Genomic DNA, 25,405 nt, shown 5'->3' on the forward strand with positions numbered 1-25,405 from the left:
TAAATTTTATTTATATACTGCCTTTGCAAGGATCAAGGCGGTTTACAAATTAGATAAACAAATATATCAAATAAACAAATACATAAGCAAACACATAAAATATATGAACAAATGCCTAACATGTACAAACTAAAATTCCATCCTAACTAACTATCTAATGTAGTAGACCACAAGTTGAACATGAATCAGCAGTGTGATGTGGCAGCTAAGGAGGACAATGCGATTCTAGGCTACATCAATAGAAGTATAGTGTCTAGATCAAGGGAAGTAATAGTGCCACTCTATTCTGCTCTGGTCAGGCCCCACCTGGAATACTGTGTCCAGTTCTGGGCACCACATTTCAAAAAGAAGTTTGAGAAACTGGAGCATGTCCAAAAGAGGGACACCAAAATGGTGTAGGGTCTAGAAACCATGCCTTATGAAGAGAGACTTGGGGAGCCTTGACAAGAGAGGTTAAGAGGTGATATGATAGCCTGAATTAGATATTTGAAGAGATGTCATACTGAGCATGGAGCAAGCTTCTTTTCTGCTGTTCCAGATAACAGGACCCAGAACAATGTATGCAAGATACAGGAAAAGAGATTCCACCTCAACATTAGGTGGAACTCTCTGACAGTAAAAGCTGTTAGACAGTGGAACTAACTCCCTTGGAGTGTGGTGGAGTCTCCTTCTTGGACGTCTTTAAACAGAGGCTGGATGGCCATCTGTCAGGGATTCTTTGATTGTCAATTCCTGCATGGCGGGGGTTGGATTGGATGGCCCTTGTAGTCTCTTCCAGCTCTCTGATTCTCTGATTCTATGTTTTAGCTGTGTGCATGATATTGTAATTTAAAGGTTACAATTATAATTTTGCTAGTTGTATATGTCACAACTATTGCTATTACATACAGTGATATACAGTAGTTACAATTTATGAGTAACTTTAATACAAACCATTACTATGGATTGTGTATGTTGTGGTAAGGGTCTGCAACCATGGGTTATCACACTAGGTGACACCAACCAAAGTGATGCCACCCACTACAGCACTCATAATCTTCCAACCAGGAGATGTAGTGGACAAGCTGGCAGAGAGACTCTGGTGAATGGAGTTCAAAAAAGTAAATTTTCCAAGCCCTGAGAGCATAAAAAACAGTAAAGCAGACTCTTCTTTGTTTGAGTGCAAACTATTCCTGGTTCTATAAAAATATGATAAATTATCCAGTCACTACTAGCATCTGCACAATTAGATGTGCATTTCTTCAGTCTGTTTTCCATCCTTCTTTGCATAGGTGGAATAAAAACTGATCTTATATTCAATTTCTGTAAAAGCAGTTTTGCACCAATCATAATTAGCAACACTTCACCTTGTTCCCAGGTTTTAAATTTATTATTTCTCATACTCATTATTATCTTACACTTGCAAATATTGAACAGATAAAATTTGCCAGAGGCATTAACACTTCTTAAGTGTCAGGAACATCCAAGGTTTTTTTCTTCCCCAGATTGTTCTTAATTTAGTTTTATTGGCCCAGTCTAGGAAGGGTGCTTAACATATTGAAGAACACATCAAAATATGCAACACTATTATTAAATTCACTGTATTTTCTTCATGATAATGCATTTATAGCAGGCTACATTAGAGATCATAGGGCAGCAGCATGCAGAGATTTATCTATCAATACCTTCTCTGTATTCCTTATATCCTAACATTCTCTTGTTTGCAATAGTTCCCATATTCACCTAACAGTAGCAAATGTCCCTGAGAGATTGATTCAACAATGTTGATTTATATCTGCATGGACAAGAGGAGTGCTATTCATATGTATATAGTTATACTGGCCATATCTTGTATTAAGGTTGAAATCTGCACCACAGAAATAATGGAGTTTGATACTTCTTTAACTACCACAACTCAACATAGTTTGGTGAGATATTTAGCCTTTTCTGTGAGAGTGCTCTAGCACCACAACAAAATCCAAATCTCAGGATTCCACAGAATGTACCATTAAATCTGTTTTAATCATGTTGTCAGTGATATAAATTGTAGAAACTATCACTGTAATATACAAAACAATTTATTTCAGATGAATTGAGATGAGTATGTCAGCAATGTCAACCAAAGTAGTTCACATTTTGACTTTGATATGGTTCACTCCTGTGTGATCCAAAGCCCCAAAATTTACTGGAGGGCATTAGTGTGACTGAGGATGAGTGTGTCATCTTGCCATTTCAGAGTGATCAAACTCTTTAGACCACCTACAATCCAGTATTGTATTCTAAGTGTAGCAGTGAGTCTCTCTAGGGGAATTTTTTAAATTAGCTCAATTAATTAATATGTTGTGGTCTCAATGAAATGTTTCTTTTATTAAGGGAGAAATCACACAACAATCCATATTCACTCACACATGCATGCTAGAACTAAGGAAATCAGGAGTTAGTTTGGAATAGTTGGAGGCTGAATTAACAGCAATACTTACATAAGATGGGGCTTGACTTGGGGTCCAATTATGAGGGGAATGACATGGGATATGGACGTTCTGGTGAACAGAAGAGGGAAAGAATGTATCTGGACCAGTGAGTGTTGACAGTGACAGAGTGTCCTTGTGCCTTCTAACTAGCCCACTACTGGGGATTTTGGGGATCATTTATATGCAAAAACTAGCCTGAAAGCAAAGGTGTTTGTCCTACATCAAAGGAAATCAAAACTACATTGTGAAGGATTGCTTGGTCTGGCAATGTCTGGAGTAAGAATGAAGTTGTAAATCAGCCTTATTGAGTTTGTCTGGCAAAACATCGTGCCTCAATCGCCTGTCTTCCTGACTTCGGAGGTGTTAAAGTTTCTCATTTGCAACTCCCAAACTATTCTGTTTGATGTGCATATGGGGTAGTGTGGACATGACGACTTGCCTCAGAGATTATGGTTGCTTAGAGTACAGTGTCCATTTGGGGCTATAGGGAAAGCACACACACCAAAATTCAGAAGATTTCAGCTTAGTATAATATACGACATCATAGTAGTACAGTTGTCCCTTCATATTCGCTAGCGTTAGGGGAACAAGACCCCGTGAATATGGAAAAACCGCAAATAACAAAAACACTGTTTTTACCTGAGAGGACATCTCTCTAGGAATCTTTAGGTCCTCCAGTGCAACTCTGTGGTCAATGTCCAACATACATTGACCATAGAATGGCACTGGAGTAGCTACAAATGGTCTTTCAGTGCAACTTTTAGTTAAAGTTGACTACAGAGTTGCACTGGAAGACCTAGACAGTCCTAGAGAGAACATATTAATGAAATCCATGAATAATCAAATCCGCAAATATCAAAGCCGCAAATATGGAGGGATGACTGTATTTACACAAAACCATATTTTCCTCAGAACGTGTGGGAAAAATACTGTTTCAGATCACAAGAAGTGTCCTAGGAAAGTGGCCAAGTATACTGATAGTAACACAATCAGAGCTACATAATGTCCGAAGTCAAAGGAAACAACAAACAAATAGTTCTCAAGCAAGAGTCCAAATAGCACAAACTAGAGGGCAGAGCCAAAGAGAGAAGTCAACAATCCAAAGTCCAGTGTTCCAGAGAGCAACAAGATGAATAAGCAATTCCTAAGGTCAAGAAGTCCAGAGAGACACAGGAACCAGCAATCCAAGGAGCAAGGTTTCCAACCAGGAAAACAAGGAAGGTCAGGATCAAGCATGCTTTTGCAGGGAAGCTCTGATAATCTCTTACACTGAGGCAGGCATTCTGCACCTGTTTAAATTCCCAAGCTGCAGGAATCCAGCGGTTGTTAATTACCTCAGTGTTTTAGATAAAGCCTCCCTGAATGCTGGAGGCCCTCGCTTTCTGCTGGTTGCTGGCTGAAGGTAGGTAATGTAGATGCTGCTGTCTCTTTTACCTCATCCATGCCTGTGGGCTCTGTTGATGGAAGGCTTGGCTGATGAGCTGCCTTGGAAGCCACAGGCTCTGCAGGAACTGGCAGGGGCAAACTAGGGCCAGGTTCAGGCTCAGCTTCTGGCACAGGTCCAAGTTGAGGGTCTAGCTCATTCTCCTATTCATAGTTCAATCTGTTCATCTCCATGAAGTGGGCTTCATGCTGAAACAGACTGGCAGTAAGTGCTGGCTTGGGGTGACATGGTGTTTAAATGACGTGTGTACTGATGCTGCCTCCAAGTCATTGTCATGCCACCCACTTGCCCAGACATCACATGCTGAAGGAGCTCAGAAGAGCCACCACCACAGCTGCAAGGGTGGCATTTTTCCTCCCCAAAAAGGAGCATTTGCCATTTCTTTTTGGGCTGGAAAAATGCTGGATAGGGGCTGCAACATGCAGTTGCTGTGGCCCCAGTCCGGCACTCAAAGTGGCAGTGTCAAGCCACCCCTTTAGGGCTGTTTGTACTGGTCTTTTGCCTGTGAAAGCTCATGTTAGAATCATCTTTCCCTCAGTCTCAAAGGTGCTACATTATTCCTTTGCATACTGAGCTAGACTAACACAACTCTTTCTTTCAATCCTGTTTTATTGTTCCAGATAAATAAAAAGAACATTGTGTTCACAAAAGGAGAGCTGTAAACAAACCTGCAGATTAAAAAAAAATCCAATGTTTGTTTTCAAACATAAAGACACCATAGTTCTTACAATATATTGAATAAAATACATTAACAACAAGGCTTTAAAGATATCTCTTTTCAGGGTGCTTTATTGAAAAGTCTGTCATGTCATCTTGATCTTTAATGATTAATTTCTTTAGTGGAAATGCTTCAATTTTATCCCTACCTTTCAAATTTGCAATAACAAGACACTTACTAAATATTACCAGAAGAAATGAAAATAAGGACAGTATCGGAGAAAGACCACATCACTGCTTCACTCTACATGTTTTTCATTCTTCTGGCATTGGATGCTCACAAAAATGAACTGTGATGAAGATTATAGTCCTTTCACAAATCACACTGTGCACTGTGGAAGGAAGAAAGAGGAAGTTTTCCTACTCTGATTATACTCTACCTTTCCTTGTTCCTGTGTAAATGTGAGACATAATGTGTCCTTAAATTAGCAGAGTATACCACTGTGTCTACATACTATAATATTGTTATTTTGTTCTTTGGTAACAGCTTACAAAAGGAAATAAATGCAGTTGTAACAAGATGTATCTACTCTCATGAAAGCAGGGGCCTATTAAATAGGCTTACTGAAAAAATAAGATTTATAATTGTCCCTCTTACTCAGAAATAAGAGTCAGGACAAGGGATGGGTTACAACTAAGGCCACAACTTTATTTATTTTTTTTAAAAGCAATAATTGCAGAAGGCCCTACCTTAAAGAGGAACATCAAGTGTCACTATTTGAGCTTTTCTCCTCAGTAAAAGTACTATGCCTCAATGTTTTTATGTATTGCTAGTGTGGCATCAGCCTGCTAAACTTTGTGGGAATACCAGCTGGCCACATCAACCAAAGTCTAAAAGAGGAGGTATAACACAGGTAAATCCCAATGGTGATTTCCCCAGTCTAGCCCATGATATTCATGACCCAAAGAACCCTCCTCTAGAATCCATTTCACCAAATGGTGCCCCAAACTTGTCACCAAGTTTGCTTTTCAATTCTGTTTTAATTAGCCCCTTTAACTATAAGTCATCAGTGCAGGATAGCCCAAAAGCAAACAATGTTCCACAGCTACCTTTTGTCCAATTTGCCACCAAGCATACTGGGTCAAAAATACCTGTTTGGAGCAGCTAAGCCTGCACTGAAAACAGGGGCAATTGGATTGGATATTCCAATGCAAAGGAGGAAGACAATGGGGGAGGACAGACTTTTAAAGCTGCTCCTGTCCTTTCTAGTATGGAGAAACAAGCCATATTCTCACTTCTACTGTCCCAACAAAGATACCCTTGGCAGTATACAAGCAGCACCATGGAGTCAAAGGCACAAACCACACATGAAGGATTTAATAATTCTATGATATAACTATGTGTCATCGTCTTCTGGACTCAGAAGAATCCAACTCAAAGGAGTTAGACTGCAAGAAGTTTCTGGCACCAGACAAATCCCTTCTTAAATCTGAGCAGATGGACATTGATGCAGATGAGGGGCTCCTGCCTCAACAGGATTTGACAGATGCAGAAGAAACTCCATCACCCTCTGAGGTCTAGGGTAAAGGAGAAACTTTGTAGGAACTTCCTGCGAAATAGAAAATGCTGACTCATCATGTACCTGACATTCAGAGGCAGCGACTTATAATAATAATAATAAATAATAAACTGTTTATTTATAGCCTGCTTTTCCTGGGAAATCAAAGCAGGTTACAACAAAGTACTACACAATGTACAAATTTACAAACAGTATCCACATAAAAATCCATATCAATACAACAGATTATTAAAAACAAGATAAAAATACAAGATTAAAAACCACAACAATAATTAGCTAAAAATGCTCGTGTAACGGGGAGAGAGGTGGAATCACAGTGTCTGGGGGAAAGCCTGTTGAAAGAGGAAGGTCTTCAACTTCTTCCTAAACAGGTCAAGGGAGGTAACCGAGCGGAGCTCATCGGGAAGGGAGTTCCAAAGCTGCGGGGCCGAGATGGAAAATGCCCTCTGTGCAGTCACGGTGTACTTTGTGTCAGGAACCCTCAACAATTGCTTCCCGGCCGATCTGAGAGCATGGGGCGGATTATATGGGGAGAGGCGGTCCTCCAAGTACCCTGGGCCCAAGCCATTTAGGGCTTTATAGGTAATAACCAACAGCTTGTATTGGGCTCGGAAGCGAATAGGCAGCCAATGAAGATCTTGCAAAATAGGTGTTATGTGGCTAGTCCTGGAGGAACCAGTGACTAATCTAGCTGCCATATTCTGCACTAATTGAAGCTTCCGAGTTTGGTACAAGGGTTGCCCCATGTAGAGCGCGTTACAGAAATCCAACCGAGAGGTCACCAGAGCATGTACCACCGTTTCAAGGTCCCCTCGGCCCAGGAAGGGTCGCAGCTGGCGTATCAGCCGAAGCTGATAACAAGTGCTCCTGACCGTCGCACCCACCTTGTTTGCTCTGGGGCTTCTTTGTTGTCCACAACCATTCAACCAACCATGTTCTTGGTATTTTTGTTTCTAAGAATTCTTTACCCCTGGACTAGATACCTTTAATGATTTCTTGACTCATCTCTTTTTGACTTTGAATATCTGGAAACTGGCTCTGTGTAATAACTGCTAAATTGGACGAGACCTTGCTCTTGTGCCTTCCTTCTTCCTGTGCATTACCTCGACTAACTTCCCTGTAGCTGCTTCCCTTAACAGAATCTGTCCCCTTTGACACTTCCTTTCCATAGGCACATAGGGCACTATGATCTATTTTACTTTAGCTCTTGGGTCAATGCAAGTGATTGCATTTCAGTTATTTTCTGTAATAAACAGAGAAAATAATGAGACAGTTATTGCTTCTTGTAAAAGATGTAAAAGATATACCATGTTTTTCAAAGAAATGTTCCCCCCAGCTCTCTGTTTATGTGACTATTGTTTGGGGAAAGTACATGAACAGATTTTGTTCTTGTATAATTAAAATCAGTTAATTTTATTTTAATTTTAAGGCCTCTATTAAAAACATTGCCAGTATGAAAAACAACAACAAAAACTTATCTTGCTTTCCAGTCCTCTGTTTGGGTTCAGTAATATGAATTGTATTATTGTCTTTAGAAATGGAGTGCAGAAGGTTCAGTTGCTAAGACTAATCATATCCAAAATCTTTAACATGATTTATCCCACTGGAACTAGTTTTGTGTAAATAGTTTGCATATTATGACCCAATATTGTAATTTCCCATTCTGGAAGGACTTTTAAAAAGCAAGAAACAGGTTTTTAAAAATCCATCAGAACCACGGTTTGGTGTTTGTTTGTTTTTGTTATTTTGTTTTGTTTTAAAAAATAGGAAATGTAAAATTTGTTGGCTTTTTAGCATAGTCTCATTTATTTAATCTATAACTTAATAACCTTGATGTAATACTATAACTTTTACATAAGTCATTCGTTTTTTTAAAAAAAAGAATACATTTAAGTTGCCAATTTTCCTTAGAAAATTGACAACTTACTTTATAGCTTAATCAGTTTTAATTAGTTAAGTCATCTCACTGAATTAAGCTCATCTGTCAAACTCAACAAGTTGATCATGTTATTGACAGTGTCATTCTGATAAGCAATAGGCTTAAAATGGTAGAAGCTTTTGGGGGCAGGAGGGGAAATAATTCAGCTTAAATAAAAGGATCACTACTACTCCCCTACAATGAAGAGAAGACTTGTCTGAACTACATCTGGAGTTCCTTGGGAAAATAACCTAACACTGTCAGCCATCTCAGTATTTCACTAAAGGATGACACGCTACTTTGTAGAGAGAATTACACGTGAACTTTGCAACAATACCTCTGTGCCAGAGACTTAATACTCAGATTTTCTGCTCACTTGAATATAATTTCTCTGCCTTATATGCCTAAAAATTCTCAAGTGTTTATGTAAAACTATTCTTCTTTATAGTGGTATTTGCATGTCAGGTGACATTTAGAGCTATCTTCCTTTAAGTCCTTATTGTCTGCTGAGATCAGTAGTGTTGCAGAAGTGAGTGCACAGACAAGCTTTCAGAAGACTTCCTGAAGAAGAAAAAACACCCAGCTGCCTTGGAGCTGTCCGACTTTCCAGGAACTCCTCCTGCTACAGCTAATGAACAAGACTGAAGCCAGACTTATCTCCAAAAAGAGGCACTTATACTTTATTGCTGTATTTACAAACACGGACCTTAACTCGAGCTACACACTATCACCAATCCACCAACAAACAAACAACAGCCCACACAGTGCACTGAGGTCCTGGGCCTTATATAGGCATTTACCATGCGGCCACTATGCCCAGCCTCTTCCTGTGGCTTTTCCTATGCCACCTGCATTTCTGTCCCCCAACCAGGATGACACAGCATGTTTACAAATTGTGCTACATGCTCTCTGGCACTTCATGACCTTGTACCATCATTAGTTGCCAAGACACCCAGCTGCAATCAACTGCCTTGTTAGCAAGCTGACAGTGGCTTGTAGTTCCCCATGGTCACTGTTCATATCTGGACATTTTATACTTAGGATTTTATTCCCTAACAAGTAGAGTGCATAGCCCTATCAGCTTGCATCTTCCTTTAACATATTTTGCTGGATAGTGTCCGCTGGATGGTGTTGCAGTCACATGATGCTATTTACTGGATGCAATCAAGTTAAAAGGTTTATTCTACTTATTAATAATAGAGAAGTCTTTAATGTGTTTTCAGTGTTACCAAAGCACAAGAAGAGATATAGATAGATCTAATTGGCATGAATAAGTAGAGGTTTAAATATAATATGGCAAAAGGTTGCCATTCTCCTTTTTTTACCGCCTCTCATTTTTTTTAAAGTTTCATGGGGATGGGGAGAATACTCAGAACAAGACCTTTCAGAATTTAATCTAAAAAAAAGAACCATGCAGGATGGTCACCATTATGGGTGCCCTAAAGCAGAATTATGGTAAGACAGGAGATTTCCAATCAAGTAGAATTTTGGATTCTCCTTGCTGATGGTTAAAACATGACTCAAATATAAAGTTCAAAAGATTTAATGTAGTTTTCTGTGGGTTTTTTGGGCTTTGAGGCCATGTTCTAGAAGAGTTTATTCCTGATGTTTCACCAGTAGCTGTAGCTGGCATTTTCAGAGATTTTTGTTTAAAGAATATCAAAAGACTTTTATTTAAAGAATATTGAAGTATCAACTGCATGAAATTATATACTCCTTCGTTCCTTCCTTCCTATCTTCCTTTCAACATCTACCCAGATTTAAAGATGTAAAATTGAAGTGGACAGCCATGTAAAACAGCTTGGACTAATAATATGGCAAATGTAAAATATTAAGATTTTAAAAAGCTAACCAAGGAAGCCCTTGCCCACCACTGAGCTTCCTCTTTCTGCTGTTCATATATATCTGGTTGATAATTTAAAAAAATGGAAAAAAAATGATAATATTAAAGTAAAGACTACAAGTGGGGGGCCCTGAACAAGGAATGTGGGGGGCAAAGATAGAGAATTCAAAGGCTTTGATGTCTTTCCTTTTTTATTTACATCCTCCTGCTTCTTTGAGTTTGTCTACCAGCCAGAATACTTTGAGCTGCTCCCAGAATATTCTGGCCCCAGAGCTGCCCAGATTCCCCCTGTTACCTGTGCAGTTCACGGTGGTGCCAGGTGACTGTCTACACATGCACCCTTCCGTGTTGCCAGGAGCCACCACCAGTGGTGCAAGTCACTCCCTCTGAGGTTAGAAACGAGGCTCTCAGTGTCAATCACATAGCTGAGCACCTTGTTGTAACAGCGTTATCAATTCACACCAGTGGTGGTTGCACCTGGCAACATAGTGGGATGCATGAGTAGACATCCACTCGGCATTGCTACAGAGTGCTCTAAGCTCTCTTGCAACATCCAGAGCAAAAGGTAAGGTTTTTTAAACATCATTTGAAGGGAGGGTAAGAGTGGATTCAGTGTGGAACTGGTCTTACATTGTGAAGGCAATCTGCGCTCAAATCAAACCCTCTTTGTCTTAACTACACATTCTTCTGTTTCCTCTGTCCCACTCTAAACTCTTCCAATCATGTTTATCTCATTTTTCTCCTACCAAGTTTTTTTGTTTCTTCCTCAGGATAGACGGAAGGAGATAGGCAGCCATTAAAGTATTGGGTCTCAGTTTAAAACAACATGAGAGACATTTCCTTTAGAATGGGTGTATCTCTTAGAATCATAGAGTTGCAAGAGACCACAAGGGCCATCCAGTCCAAGCCCCTGCCATGCAAGAAATCTCAATCAAAGAATCCCACCCAGCCTCTGTTTAAAGACCTCCAAGGAAGGAGGCTCTGAGGGAGTATGTTCTACTGTCAAACAGCCCTTACTGTCAAGAAGTTCCTCCTAATGCTGCGGTCAAATCTCTTTTCCTGTAGCTTGTATACATTGCTCCGGGTCCTAGTCTCTGGAGCAGCAGAAAACAAGCTAGCTCCCTCCTCAATGTGACATCCCTTCAAGTATTTAAACAGGGTTATCATATCACCTTTTAACCTTCTCTTCTCCAGGCTAAAGATCCCCAGCTCTCTAAGTCATTCCTCATAGGACATGGTTTCCAGACCCTTCACCATTTCAGTAGCTCTCCTTTGGACATGCTCCAGTTTCTCAACATCCTTTTTACATTGTGGTGCCTAGAACTGGATGCAATATTACAGGTGGGGCCTGACCAGAGCAGAATAGAGTGGCACTATTACTTCCCTTGAACTAGACACTATACTTCTATTGATGCAGCCTAAAATCACATTGTTAGCTGCTGCATCTTACTGTTGACTCATATTGGATTTGTGGTCTACTTGGACTCCTAGATCCCTTTCACACGTAGTCTTGTTCAGGCAGGTGTCACCCATCCCATATATGTGTGTTTCATTTTTCTGCCCTAAGTGCAGGACCTTACATTTCTCTGTGTTGAATTTCTAATCTAATCTAATCTAATCCAGTTTTCTAATCTATTAAGATCATTTTGAATTTTGAACCTGTACTCAGGGGTATTAGCTACTCCTCCTAATTTGGTGTCATCTGCAAATTTGATAAGCATGCCCCCTATTCTTTCTTCTAAGTCATTGATAAAGATGTTGAATAGAACTGGGCCCAGGACACAACCCTGTGGCACCCCTCTGGTCACATCTCTCTTGAATTATGCCCTCTCTCATATATGATTTTTTAAAAACTTAGGCCAATATCCTGGATGAGGAGTGTAGTGTAACATTCCAGCCATGGGAAACTATGCCACACCTCCCTCTCCCCCTTCACAGGGCTCACCATGTGTCTTTGCTGTCCCACATCTCTATCACCAACTAAATGACTAAATGAGAGGCAGCATGACACAGATGGATTTTAAGAGTTTGGAAGGTGAATGCCGGAGGAGCTTTCTCTATAATAACAGGAGGAAAAGGGAATACATTAGTATTGTAAAAAAAATTGTCAATCTACATTATTTTCATCACTTTGACAAAGAAATGTGCTTATGGTAGCTTTTTTAAAATGTCCTGAACAAAATTCACAATATCTTAAAATCTATTCTACAGGATCTAGCAATTGAAGATGTTGTCAGATAGGTTATTTTTCATATTATAAAATCTATCCCCTGTTTGTATCCATTGTTTGTATCACTACAAAGAATTGTATCACTACATCACCAGGAGATGATTCATGGCAGATCACCCTGGATAACAAGAGAAGTGACGTCAGTCGATAGTCTCTAAGCTCTCTGCAAAGCTTCACTTCATAACTGTGGAATAGTGAGAGAAGTAGATCACACCAGCTAAGGTGCTTTAAAAATTGATTTAGCTCTTAAAATTTTAGAACAGCCAGGGCAAATGTTAGCAAGATCACCCAGAGTGTAGAGCTCATTTGGGTACAAATGTGGAATGATGTTGCCTAAGAACCAGGTTAAAGTAAATGTTTCTCTCTGACATGACCCCCTACATCTCTCTTTTCACTTGTGAACCTATGTCTTTCTACCAGTTATGTTTCTTCCTTGCTAAGTTAATTTCTGTTTTGATTAGGTCCCATTTTAGCTTCAGAAATTTAGAAGCTTTTGCTAGGAAAGCTAGATCATTTTGTATGACTTGCTGCAAACAATCTTCTTTGGCAAGGCTACACTAAAGGGTACAACTGTGTCTTGAGTTTAATGGTGAATGACATAGTACCTCATCACTGTAGGAAGAAATGAAGAATTAATGAACACTTCTCCATGAAAAAATAGCTGATGTGAATGACTTCTTTGTTTATTGATTGATTGGTTTGCTTGTTAGCTCACAGCAGTAGCAAGCTTCAGATTCTAATGAAAAGCTAAATTAAGACACACTTTTCAGCTGTGTTCTGAAAATCACCAGTCCAAGAGTCTCGTGGAAGTTGCAAACAATTTGGCAGCCAACCTACAGTCGCTTATCTAAACATTAGTCCCATTGAACTGAATGTGATTTATTTCAGAATAGATGTGTACAGAATTGTATGATAACTATATCAAATGTCAGTTCATTGTGTTATGCCCAAGATTATAAGGGCAACCTGTTTATCCTGAGAGCGTGTAATGAAAACCTCTCCCTCCGTGGACCTATTCACAGCAAGGCTGAGAAAGACATTGAGACACCAAATTTGGTTTTAAACACCATGCATGTAACATTTATTGAATCACACAAGTAACACAACCATTGATTATCAAGAGCTTTCACTCACACATTCATACAATACTCACACACACTTTCCTTCCGCCGAACATTGATCAGTTGTTCTCGAAGGCTGGGGATGACACCGTTGCCGCGGTAGATGCCAACAAAATGGAGATGAAAGTCCAGGGTCTTTATACTTTTTCTTTTCTCTGGCTCTTGGCTGCTGAAGTCTTGCAATATTGCAGCCCATTACTCAACTTCCTCTTCTGGGAGGACAGACAGGTTGTTCAGATCAGTCCGTGTTCAAAGCAACTCGTTCTGTTCAAAGTTCTCCATTGTCCTGTCAGTTCCTCATCATGGCGACTCAGGAGGTAAGGTTCTTCCCGGTCATGGTTCGTCACACCTGGACGGCACCCCGCTTCAGCTTCCAAGTTTTCAGACTTTCCTCGCCTCGGTTGCCAAATACCTTCGTCACATCAATGCTTTGCGCGGAACCATCTTGTTTGGTCCTTTAGCTATGTTTAAAGCACAGTCCCTTGGTTCTTCGGTTCTTCAGCTCTGGGTTTAAGTCAGAACTCACGCATTCGTCTTACAATTGAATTGAAAGAAATAATGAAGGGGGAAAGGCTAATGCATTGCTTTTGCTAGAAAAGCAAATGTTCTACTATCTGCTCATCTCACACACCTTTAATATAAACACTTCCTAAAGGGCAGCATGCATTTCCCCAACCAATTGTGCAATTACAGAATTCACTTTTACTTCTGTTTATTATACCAACAGAAATTTATGGTGGCTCCAAAGCTCTTAAGACTTTAGTTGAGGTACACAGCTTCAGCGGCTCTGCAGTTTAAAGCAATTTTATGTTTTCAATTACAAAAAAATAAAACGTGAAGAAACTTGAAAGTTGTAAAATTTCAGAGAAAGCTGTTAGCTTCTATTTAATCTACTTCAAACTATTACATTTGTTTCATTCTGTCAGTGTAAAATTGAGCTGTTTAGAAGACATTGTTTGTTACACAGCAAAGTATGAATAGGTGGCATTACTATTGTACCACACTTTGAAACAGCAACAGTTCAATAGACCTGCATTCCTATTTACTTTGAAAGAAAGATTTTCCAGTAGGATATCAAGAAATTTACACACATCCAGCTACTATGAAACTGTGTGAAGCTCAGAGTTCAAGGGCTTTGCATTGATCTCTGACTCCTCACAACTGAAGATAAGATAAAATAATGGGAACATCTTGTTTGGTTCAGGCTTTCTCTTTGACCATTATCTTGACCCAAACAATACCATTTTTCTTTTCATCCTGACACCAGTATAGTTGCTTCTATAAGATTGGAAAGGTGAGTCTAAATTGGAACCATGATTGCTGCCTTTGTAAAATCAGAGATTGGGACATTCTATTCTTGCCTTATTAAATTTCTGAAAAGGGATAGCAAAGGTTTGTTACCAAAATTACACCTAATTTTCAAACAATGTCAGGCAACAAAAATCTCATTAACTACTTGGCATCTCACTAGAGTTTAATTAAGTGCACAGATCAATGCACTAATTGTATATTGTTGCAAATCAGTGATGGACTAGAAACGTCATGTTTTTCACTATTTTGCATGCCACAGGCTTTTGAAAGTTCTCTAAGGTAGCTGACCTACTTGCAGAAGACTGTATATTAATTAAATAAGCTCAGAACTTTGTATTTTCCTGAATGTTGAGAAGAGCCTCTCATCTCTGAAATATGTTGTTTTCAAATGATCCAATTAGAAGTTGTAGGCTATAGAATGGTTTTTTTCTAGTCTTTAGATTGCATACAAATAATGTTTGCCACTATTAATTATTAACATGGTGAGATTCATCACTGCAGTCATAGAGGGTTGTCAGGCTGACATCTGGATGAGCATCTACATGACAAAGTATTCTACAATGGGATGAGGACAGAAGCCAGAAATAAATGATCTTTTTTTTTGGGGGGGGGGGGCTGATGTGTCATAAAAATGGCATTTATTTTTAAGAATGTAAGAGTTTTCTTCCAGTAAAAAAAAAAAAAAAAAATACACAGTAGAATGTTTGAGCTAAATCCAACAGTAGTTGTACCTAAAAAAGAGGTTGGATGTGGATACTGGTTGATTTAGACTCTAAGTCTTGGATCAGGGGTGGAAATAATGTATCCCTTCAGATGTTGTTGGGCTAAAACTCCATCAGCCCAACATAGAGTTGAAACACGCAGGCCAAAAGAAGTGACTGATGCCTGCTTTGCAGTCACACCATTTATACGATGCATGCCTCCAACATGGCTAGAAGCCATGGCAAGGCTGCATTCCAGTCCTTTATACATGAGCAAAAAGGAGCCAGGATAATCCCATTCCTGGTGGCATGGCTTGGTTCCAGCAGCTAAAGCCTGCTTTCAGAGTGGACCACTTGCCTTGGACCATGCTTTCCCAGCTGTCTGCTTCATAGCCAGTGTAGCAAGTTGTTAGAAATGATGGGAGTTGCAGTACAATGACATCTAGAGGGATCTTGCAGCACCTTTGAGACTAAATGAAAGTTAGAAGTTGGTAGCGTGAGATTTCATACACTGGAGCCTACCTCCTCAGATGCATTTCATGATGCAGAACTAGCAAAATTACCTTGTACAAGTCCTCTGTACTCCTCAACCAGAAATACTCTAGATGGGTAATCAGAACTGTCACTTTTCTTAGTCAAATTCTTTGTACCATTCAAATAAAATTGGCCTCTAAGTGATGCTTTTGCTAATATGAGAACAAGATAGAACTTTACAATTTAATTCTGCATCAGCTGACAACAGCCTAGGAAAGTGTGCTTACTGTATGCTATGATTGGCTAGTAATATGAAAATTTATTTATATTATCTCTTACATGTCTGCTTAGTTATTTTTATTAAAAATCCATGGTGCAGCCTTTATCAAAGTCACCCCAAGAAAAAAAGGTGCAGCGTAATTATATGTTGTATTTCAATTGTAACCCAAAGTGAACATCACCTAAACCCCTCAATGACTGTGCAAAACAAAACAAAACAAAACAAAACAAAATTATATTTGGACAGCTCTTCTTATGCATCTTAGGGGCTAAACAGACATCCCATTTGAGCCCACTTGGGGCTGGCTTGAAGGCATGGTATTTAGATGTACCATGCCCCCAAGCAGGATAAAAGCCAAACCAGAGATTACATGCCAGCTGGCTTCTCTCCTGCTTGGGGGCATAGTGCTTAGATCCACTTTCTCCAGAGCTGCTTTTCCAAGGGAAAAGCCAGCTCTTCGAGAGAAAGGGTAACTTCTTTCTGCCCCAAAAAAGGAGAGGATGTTATCTGCTCCTTTTTGGGGCAGAATCTGACTGGATTGGGCCTGGGCATCAGTTTGCCTTGGCCCAGATCCAATCTAAAAGGGGCAGCTCTAAACTGCCCCTTTTGGGCTGTCTGTATCCCCCCTTAATTAAAATTTAATTAACTTTAAGAAACAAAAATTATCTGAACACTTGGTTTAATGAAAAGGCCATCCCACAAAGGAGGCAGGAGTTCAAATGAGTACATAAAAGCAATGCAATGGTGTGTGGATGTGTCCAATCCATCCAGATTTGACAGTGTGTAAATTTCTCAGTGCAGTTATAGTGCAGCTCATTCAAACTAATAAAATAACAATGAAAGAAGCAGTTCTTGCAAAAGTAGAAGAACAATGATGCATAGCCTGCTATAATACTTTGCGAGTACCTGTAATTCCCTTGGTCTACCATTTCAGACCTTTATTTGGTCACACTGGCATATGCTAATAAGCAGGCTTATTCTCAGTATCTGGCAGCTGTGGGCAGTAGCCAGAGCACCAGAACCTGGTAGGGCTTGCCACAATTGATGTGTTTGTTTTGGGCTTGTTCTGTACTCAGGCTTACTGAATGAATAGTGGCAATAAATGTTTGGGAATTTGCCAATTACTATTGCTCAGAATTCCTCACAACAATATTCAGGGCATGGTGGGTGATTACAATGGTGTGTGACTCACAGTCACACACTGTGAATTGCATCACTTCTAGTGTCCACTGAAGCACTCCCAAATTTATCAGAGAGGATCCACCACATAAGCACCACCAAGGTTGTTAGTTGGGATCACAGCATTGTCTGGTTGGGTCCACTGAACTGGAGCACTAATTCTCAGCAAAGGTCCCATGTGATATTTCTGCTTTAGCACTAATGTTATATAAATGCTTAAGAATATGAGAAGAGCCATGCTAAAAGCTTATGAAAGCCTGAAAAGGCTAACAACCTGTTTACACAGCAGGCAACCAATTGACTATGGGAAGCTTGCCAGCAGGACATGATTGCAAATACATCCTTAATCTTACATTCCCCAATACATACTATACAAAGCAATACTAGCGGTAATACATAGATGCTCTGACTAGTAGCCATTGAACTCCATTAATTCATCCAATCACCTTTTAAAGCTACCTATAATAGAAGCTTTCATACATTCTAAGGCAGTGAATTCCCTCCTTTAACCATGCATGGGAGCAAGTAATTTTTCTGTGTAATAAATCATAGAATCATAGACTTGGAAGACACCATCAGGGCCCTCTAGTCCAAGCCCCTGCCATGCAGGAACACCAATCAAAGCATTCTTGACAGATAGTCATCCAGACTTTGTTTTAAAAAACTCAGAGAAGGAGACACCATCACACTCTGAGGCAGCATATTCCACTTTCAAACAGCTCTTACTGTCAAGAAGTTCTGCGTATTTGTTTAGGTGCACTCTCTTTTCATAGAATCATAGAGTTTGAAGAGACTACAAGGAATATCGGGTCCAACTCCCTGCCAAGCAGGAATACAGAAGCAAAGCCCTCCTGGCATATGACAGAGGCAGTGTGTTCCACCACTGAACAGATCTTACCTTCAGGAAGTTTTTCCTAATGTTTAGTTGTGATCTCTTTTCCAGTATTTTGAATCATTAGTCTGTCTCCTATCATATGGAGTCTTACTCATATAGAGTCTTACTGTCTCTGAAACATGGCTAAATTGTCCATAAAGCGTGCAAGTGTGATAGCCAATTGTGCTTGCCTCCCATGATTTAATCATCATGGAGGTATCCCGCTCCTCTCCTGTCATCAAAGCATTCATGGAGCAGCCATTTCTCCAATAATAGTAGTTCTCATTGTTGAAAAATGACTGCTCTACGAATGCTTTGATGATAGGAGAGGAGTGGGATACCTCAATGATGATTAAATCATGGGAGGCAAGCATGATTGCCTATCACACCTGCACGCTTTACAGACAATTTTGCCATGTTTCGGGGAAGGTAAGGCTCTGTGTGATAATTGCCCTAGTTTCTGGAGCAGCAGAAAACAAACTTGCTCCATCCTGAATTTGACATCCTTTCAAATATTTGAACATTGTTATCATATCATTTCTTAACCTTCTCTGGTCCAAACTAAACATACCCAGTTGTCCAAGCAATCATAAGGCATGTTTTCCAGACCTTTTGCCATTTTGATTGCCCTTGTTACAGCTTGTCAATATTCTTCTTCAGCTGTGGTGCCTAGAACTGGACACAGTATTGCAGATTAGGTTTGACCAACACAGAATGGAGTGGCATTAATACTTCCCTTGTTTATCAATATGCAAAGGAAGCTTGTAACATTTGAGGAAGTAGACTCAGATCCAGTACAGACTGGTGCTCTGCGTTGGCCTGGGGCCAAAATTAGGGTTCCATAGGGCTGGGCGGCCACACACGCACAGCCGTATTATTGGTGCGTGGGCACCATGACTGCATGCACCTGTCCATATGGGGTGCTCAGTGATGATGTCCACGTGGCACAGCGCCCAAACAGCACCATGCCACATGGACATCATCATTGCACATGAGCGCACAATGGCGCCCTGCACATGGCATAGAAAGAACCCGCTGGGAGCAGGTTATTTTTAGGCCTTGCAGAGGCAACAGCATTTGTTTGCTGCAGCCTCCATCCAGGGCAGAAAGAGAGGCCATCCCTTTCTGCCAATCTATACCCGCCCTCAGTCTACAAAAACTAATGCTACAACTTCTGCTCAGTTTGTCTCAAACGTCTTACAAGATCCTTTGCATACTAATGGTACATTCCAGGCTAACACAGCTATGTATCTGAATTCTTCCCTTATTGAGACACTATACACTGCAGCTAGAATCACATTGGCTTTTTTTAGCTGATGAATCACACTGTTGTCTCATGTCCAGTTTGTGGTTTACTTAGACTTTTAGATCCCTTTCACATATACTATTGTCACCCATCTTATATCGTTGCACAGTGCGCCCATGTCATACGTGGCTTTCAGCTTACACTGAAAGCTGCTCGCCATAAAAGGCAGTGGCACACACACCATACCACACCACATGCATGCACCCCATTGTTTTTTTATTACTTTTTATTGACATTTTCACAAGACATTACATAACAACCACATTTACTTACCATACACACATACAAACAAACATAATCCATATTCCATCACTACACATATCTACATATACATAGTATAACCCTTCATCTTCCGTTTTTGTGTCTTGTTCTGTCTTATTTCTGTACTTAACATATATTGTCTCTCTTGACATTTTCCATTAAAAACACTTAAATATAAAGTATACTTCCTGCAACTTGCATTCTTCTTAAGGTATTAGTTTATTGTTTTAAATGGGGCTCGAGCATCTGCAGAATTTCCTTACACTGGGGGGGGGGGGCGTCCCGATGGATCCCCGTGTAAGGGAAGGTTGCCCTGTATTTAATTTAATATGCTTACATATCTGTGATGGTGGAGGAGTTGAGAGAGAATCATAGAATCATAGAGTTGCAAGAAACCACAAGGGCCATCCAGTCGAATCCCCTGCGATGTAGGAATTCAAAAGCAAAGCACTCCTAAGACATGCCCATCCAGCTTCTGTTTAAAGACTCCCAAAGAAGGAGCTTTTCTATGAAATTGTCAGCTTTTCTATGAAATTGTTCAGATTCAGTTATTATGCAGCTCTTTGCTATATATAATGTTATAATCTATAGAGGCAGTTATCAATTTGTGACAGGAGTATATTTGATATTATGAAGTTGAAACTCTCTTTTAAATGTAATTGCAACAAATGTTATTTATCACATAATATTTTATTCTATTGATATATGTAATGTATATTTTGACAAATTCAGCCTATACTGTGGTTTACATATTGGGAGAGACAGTACTTTGCATTTCTGTTATATATACCTTTAAGAGATTTAATGTATTAGTTAGCCACCTGTAGGTCTTTGAATAAAATGGTATATTACTACATACAGTTACTCCTAATCCCTCACTAGGGATTCTACTGTTGTTAATTCAAGCTGTCCTATGATTTGGGTAAGCAATGGTGCTGTTTGCTTTGTGGTATTTGTTTTGAGTGTACTTTGTAAAATAAGTAGATTGTGTCACTAATGCTTGTTAACCTTATGCATTTAGAAGCATGGAATGGCAGAGTGATATACTTATCTGGAATTGAAATATATGCAATGCTGATGAAGACTAGTATAAGTTGAAATGGCCACACATTACTCCACCTTACCAGAAAGCATTCAACTCTTGAAGGATATTGCCAGCAATGAAATGCTATCTTTGCTACAAGGGCTACAAATAGTTATTTTCTTGGGTTTTGGATTTGATTGTTTCTGCAACAGCAGAATACTGCCACTGCTAATATTCTAAAGACTTCACCCTCCCACTTCCTTCCTCTCTCACCGGGCAGCATCTGTGTGGGTGGGGCAGGAGAGCGCCAGAGGCCATAAGACTGTCTCCACCCTCCCTTCTGCACCGGCAGAGCGGCGGCGATGCAGAGGAGAAGGAGAAGGAGCTTAGACAAGGGAGGCCACTCCAACGCCCCCTCCCTTCCTCTCTCACCGGGCAGCATCTGTGTGGGTGGGGCAGGAGAGTGCCAGAGGCCATAAGACCACCTCCACCCTCCCTTCTGCACCGGCGGTGTGGTCTGTCTCCACAGTGATATATGGCGAAACAAAGGAAGGGCGAAAACTCTCAGTTTTCGTCCTTCAATCAGTAGTGGGATCCTTAGCTACTGGTTGGTTTTCTCCTCCAGTAGTTGTAGAGACAATCCTACCTTCCTAAAGGGAAGTGGCGGGGATAGCCTTGATTAGACCTGAACTGAAGAATATAAAATTTATTAGGAAAGCTTCCGTTCCCACTACTTTGAGCCAGTAGGCAGGTGTGATGCCTATCACTTTTTAAGATTAGTTTAAAGAGTATAGAGCCACAGACATATTTATTTCTCAAGTTTAAAATCTAGTGTATAGTGGGAATTGATTTATTTTGTATTGTTGGATGGACTGTTAATAGTGATCCACCTTTGAAATGCGAAGAATAGTGGAGGATAAGAGGCAAGACATTTTGTGATTATGGAAGAAGAGAAAAGTAAGAAAAGTGTGAAATTTAAGGGAGATGTGTTACAAGTGGTGCTAAACACCATGGAAGGTACAGAACTCTGTAAAATAGTAATGGAAGAAATGCGTAAATTGAGAGAGGAAATAAGGGAGGAAATTAGATCAGAATTAAGGGAGGAAATAAGATCGGTATTTAAAGGGATAAGAGAAGAAATCAAAAATGATATACATAAGGAAATACAGGAACTTACAAATGAGGTGAAAGGAAATATCCAAAATGTTGTTAAAGAACTGGGGGAAATGAACAAAAAAAAAATCTAAAATGGAAAGTGAGTCTGAGCATCAAGATAGCAGGATTGGAGTTTTGGAAAAGGATCAAGCAAAGGAAAAAAATAATATTGCATTGATAGAACTAAAACTAAAAGAAAAAGCGATACGTATCCTATGGTCTCCAGGAAAGATATGACGAGGACCTGAATGAGAGATTAATCCCAGCTTTAGCTGAATTCATAGAATGGCCACACGAACAGTTAGATTTAGAAGTGGACAAAGCTTATAGGGTTAATTCAAAAGTTGCAACTAATAAGAAACTTCCCAGGGACATAACTATATTTTTCGTAAGGGAAAGAGTTAGAAACTTAATTCTGGAAACTAGTTATAAAAAAAACTATTCATTGACAACCAGGAGATAAAAATATTTAAAGAAATTCCCCATGCAATTATTCAAAGAAGAAAGGAATACAATAGAGTTACCCAATATCTTAAGAAAGAGGGAATAAAGTATAAATGGGGCAAAATAGAGGGGTTGATCTTTTATTTAGAGGGAAAGAAATATGTATTAGACTTACAAGAAAAATGCATGAATTTTTAAATGATATCAAGGAAGAGGAGGAGGAGGAATTGTTTAAAGAAGAAGTGGATGCTACGAAAAATCAATTAATAGAATTCAAGGGTAAAAAGAAATTAAAAGTAGTGGGGGAAACCTGTCAAGAGAAACCAACTGCAAAAGATTATAGGAAAAATATTAATGATCTGGGTAACTCAAAAGAAGACAAAGAGGTAACTTCAGAAGTATCTCTCGATTCTGGGGAGGAAGGAAATATAAAATCTGGTGAAGACTCAGAAGAATACTCAGATCAATTATTGGAGGAAGGCAAGAAGCAATTAGAATTAAGCAGAGAGACAAGAAGGAAATATACAGATAGTAAACAGGGAGTAACTACAAAAAAGAGAAAAGGGAGAAAACAATATACAAAGAAAAGGTAAAAAAAAATCCAATGTTCCAAACAGTATTTTCATGGAATGTTAATGGTCTTAACTCAAAGGTAAAAAAGAAATAAAGTTTTCCAGTATCTAATTAAACAAAAAGCGCAAGTTTTTTGTATACAAGAAACACATATCAAAACTGAAGATTCAAAAGTACTAGAAAACCCAAGATTAGGGGCATTGTTTATAACCTCAAGCGAAAAAGAAAAGAAGAGAGGTGTGGCAATATATGTGAATAAAAATTTGGAAGCAAAAGAAATTTTCAAAGATAGTCAAGGTCAGTACATAGCCATAGAAATAATAACCCAGGGTGAGCGAATTTTGTTGATAAATCTCTATGCCCCCCAAGAAAACAAATCGAACTATTTTAAAGTACTACATGAGACAATAAAAAGAATTTAACTATGGAAAAATAATTTTGGCTGGAGACTGGAATGGGGTCATAAACACTAGGGAAGATAGATCTAAACAAAAATATAGGAAAGGGCAGGGTAAATTGCCCAAATCGGCATTTGAAATGATGGAAGATATGGAATTGATAGATATATGGAAAATTTTGCATGGAAATAAAAAAGATTTCACATTCTATTCAAACAGATTTAAAACCTGGTCGAGGATTAACATGATATTAACATCAAAATTAATAAATACAGAAATTAGGAGTGTAGAAATTCTCCCGATGGCACTATCAGATCATTGTTCGGTTATTCTTACATTGAAACAAAGATATAAGGAATTTACCTGGAGCCTAAAAAATTATTTATTATCAGATGAAGAAATAGTGAAAAAGATCAGGCAAGAAATTAAATTCTATTTTCAGGAAAACTCAAAGAAGGGAACTCCGATGCATGTGGTTTGGGAGGCGGGAAAAGCAGTTTTTAGAGGGTTGTTAATACAGCAGGAGAAGAGAAAGAAAAAGGAAAAATTAAGCAAAGATAAGGATTTATTTGATCAATTGAAATTAAAGGAACAAGAAGCAAAAAAAAAAAAAAAAACCCAATAGATGAAGAGGTGATTAATGAATTACAATTGATTAAGAGGAAGATTGATAAAAACACGATGCAGGAGGTCACAGACAAAATTAAATATATTAAGTATAATGAATTTGAGAATGCCAATAAGGTTGGAAGTTGGTTAGCACGTAAATTAAAGAAAAAGAGGGAGAAGAGAGCAATAACAAAACTAAAAAAAGGCGATATAGTGGTTACTCATCAGGATGACTTAAAGGAGGTAATTACAAACTATTATAAGAAACTATATAAGGCGGAAGAACTATCGCAGGGAAAGAGAGTTAGTTTACAGGAATATTTAAGAGATAATATTCAAGTCGGGATTAAGAAAACTCAAGGAAATAATCTAAACGATCCTATTAGTGTTGAAGAATTAGACGTTGCAATAAAAAGACTTAATGAAAATAAAGCTCCAGGCCCAGATGGACTGACAGGGAAATTCTATAAGATCTTTAAGGAAGAGCTAATACCCCCCTTATTAGAGACCATAAATGATATTGATTGGGGGAAATACCCAGAATTGTGGCATCACTCTATAACAACATTAATTCCAAAGGAAAATAGAGACCTTGAGTTAATAGAGAACTACCAACCTATATCTCTTTTAAATACCGATTATAAGATTTTTACATCCATTCTTGCTGAGCGACTAAAAAAAAAATACTTTCTATTTTGATAAAGCCGGAACAAGCTGGTTTTCTACCAAAAAGACATTTGAAAGATAATATTAGAACAATTATTAATATAATAGAATTTTTCCAAATATATAAAAGAAGAAAATTGGGATTAATATTTCTGGATATTGAAAAAGCCTTTGATAAAGTCAATTGGGATTTTCTAGAGATTGCATTGGATGAATGGGGTATAGGGGGTAGATTTAAAAATTGGATAATGAGTATTTATAGTAAGCAAAGTACCAGAATTATTCTGAATGGAGAGAAAACAGAGCTAATTAATATTGAAAAAAGGGACACGCCAAGGTTGTCCCATGTCACCACTCCTTTTTTTGTTAGTAATGGAAGTACTTATTAACAAAATAAACAAAGATGATAGAATACAAGGGTTGGAATTGACTAAATATAAATACAAAGGTTTGTGCTTTTGCGGATGATTTGGTGATCATACTGGAAAACCCAAAAAAATCAATCCAAAGATTGGAAGAAATCATAGGTGAATTTGGTGAACTATCAGGGTTGCAAGTTAATAAAAAGAAAACTGGTTTGTTAACTAAAAATTTAAATGAGATGGAAAAAAAGGAAATGGAAGTACTAACACATTTTCATCTGATTAGTAAAATTAAATATCTGGTTATAACGCTGACAGAAAATAACTCAGATCTGTTCAAGAATAATTACCTAACAGCATGGGAGAATAAAAGGGCGGATCTGCAAAGATGGGAAAAACAACATACTTCTTTAATGGGTAAAATCGCAATGATACAGATGAATATACTCCCTAGAATGCTTTTTCTGTTCCAGACATTACCAATTATTAATAAAAAAACACAGTTTAAAATATGGGAAAGAGATATCCTGAATTTTTTGTGGCAA

At 38.8% G+C, this 25,405-nt stretch overlaps 1 protein-coding gene across 2 annotated transcripts in view; it reads left to right on the top strand.

Moving 5' to 3' along the window:
- Nucleotides 1-3,725: 3,725 nt before the first annotated feature.
- Nucleotides 3,726-25,405, top strand: part of LOC121926287 — a 108,552-nt gene continuing 86,872 nt past the window's right edge. For both annotated transcript variants that reach the window (XM_042459138.1, XM_042459137.1), the window contains exon 1: nucleotides 3,726-3,852. In XM_042459138.1, coding sequence (XP_042315072.1) covers nucleotides 3,813-3,852 — 40 coding nt within the window. In that variant the 5' untranslated portion in view covers nucleotides 3,726-3,812. The remainder of the gene's footprint in view (nucleotides 3,853-25,405) is intronic.

The sequence above is a fragment of the Sceloporus undulatus genome, chromosome 3 (assembly GCF_019175285.1).
Source record: "Sceloporus undulatus isolate JIND9_A2432 ecotype Alabama chromosome 3, SceUnd_v1.1, whole genome shotgun sequence".
Classification (NCBI taxonomy): Eukaryota; Metazoa; Chordata; class Lepidosauria; order Squamata; family Phrynosomatidae; genus Sceloporus; species Sceloporus undulatus.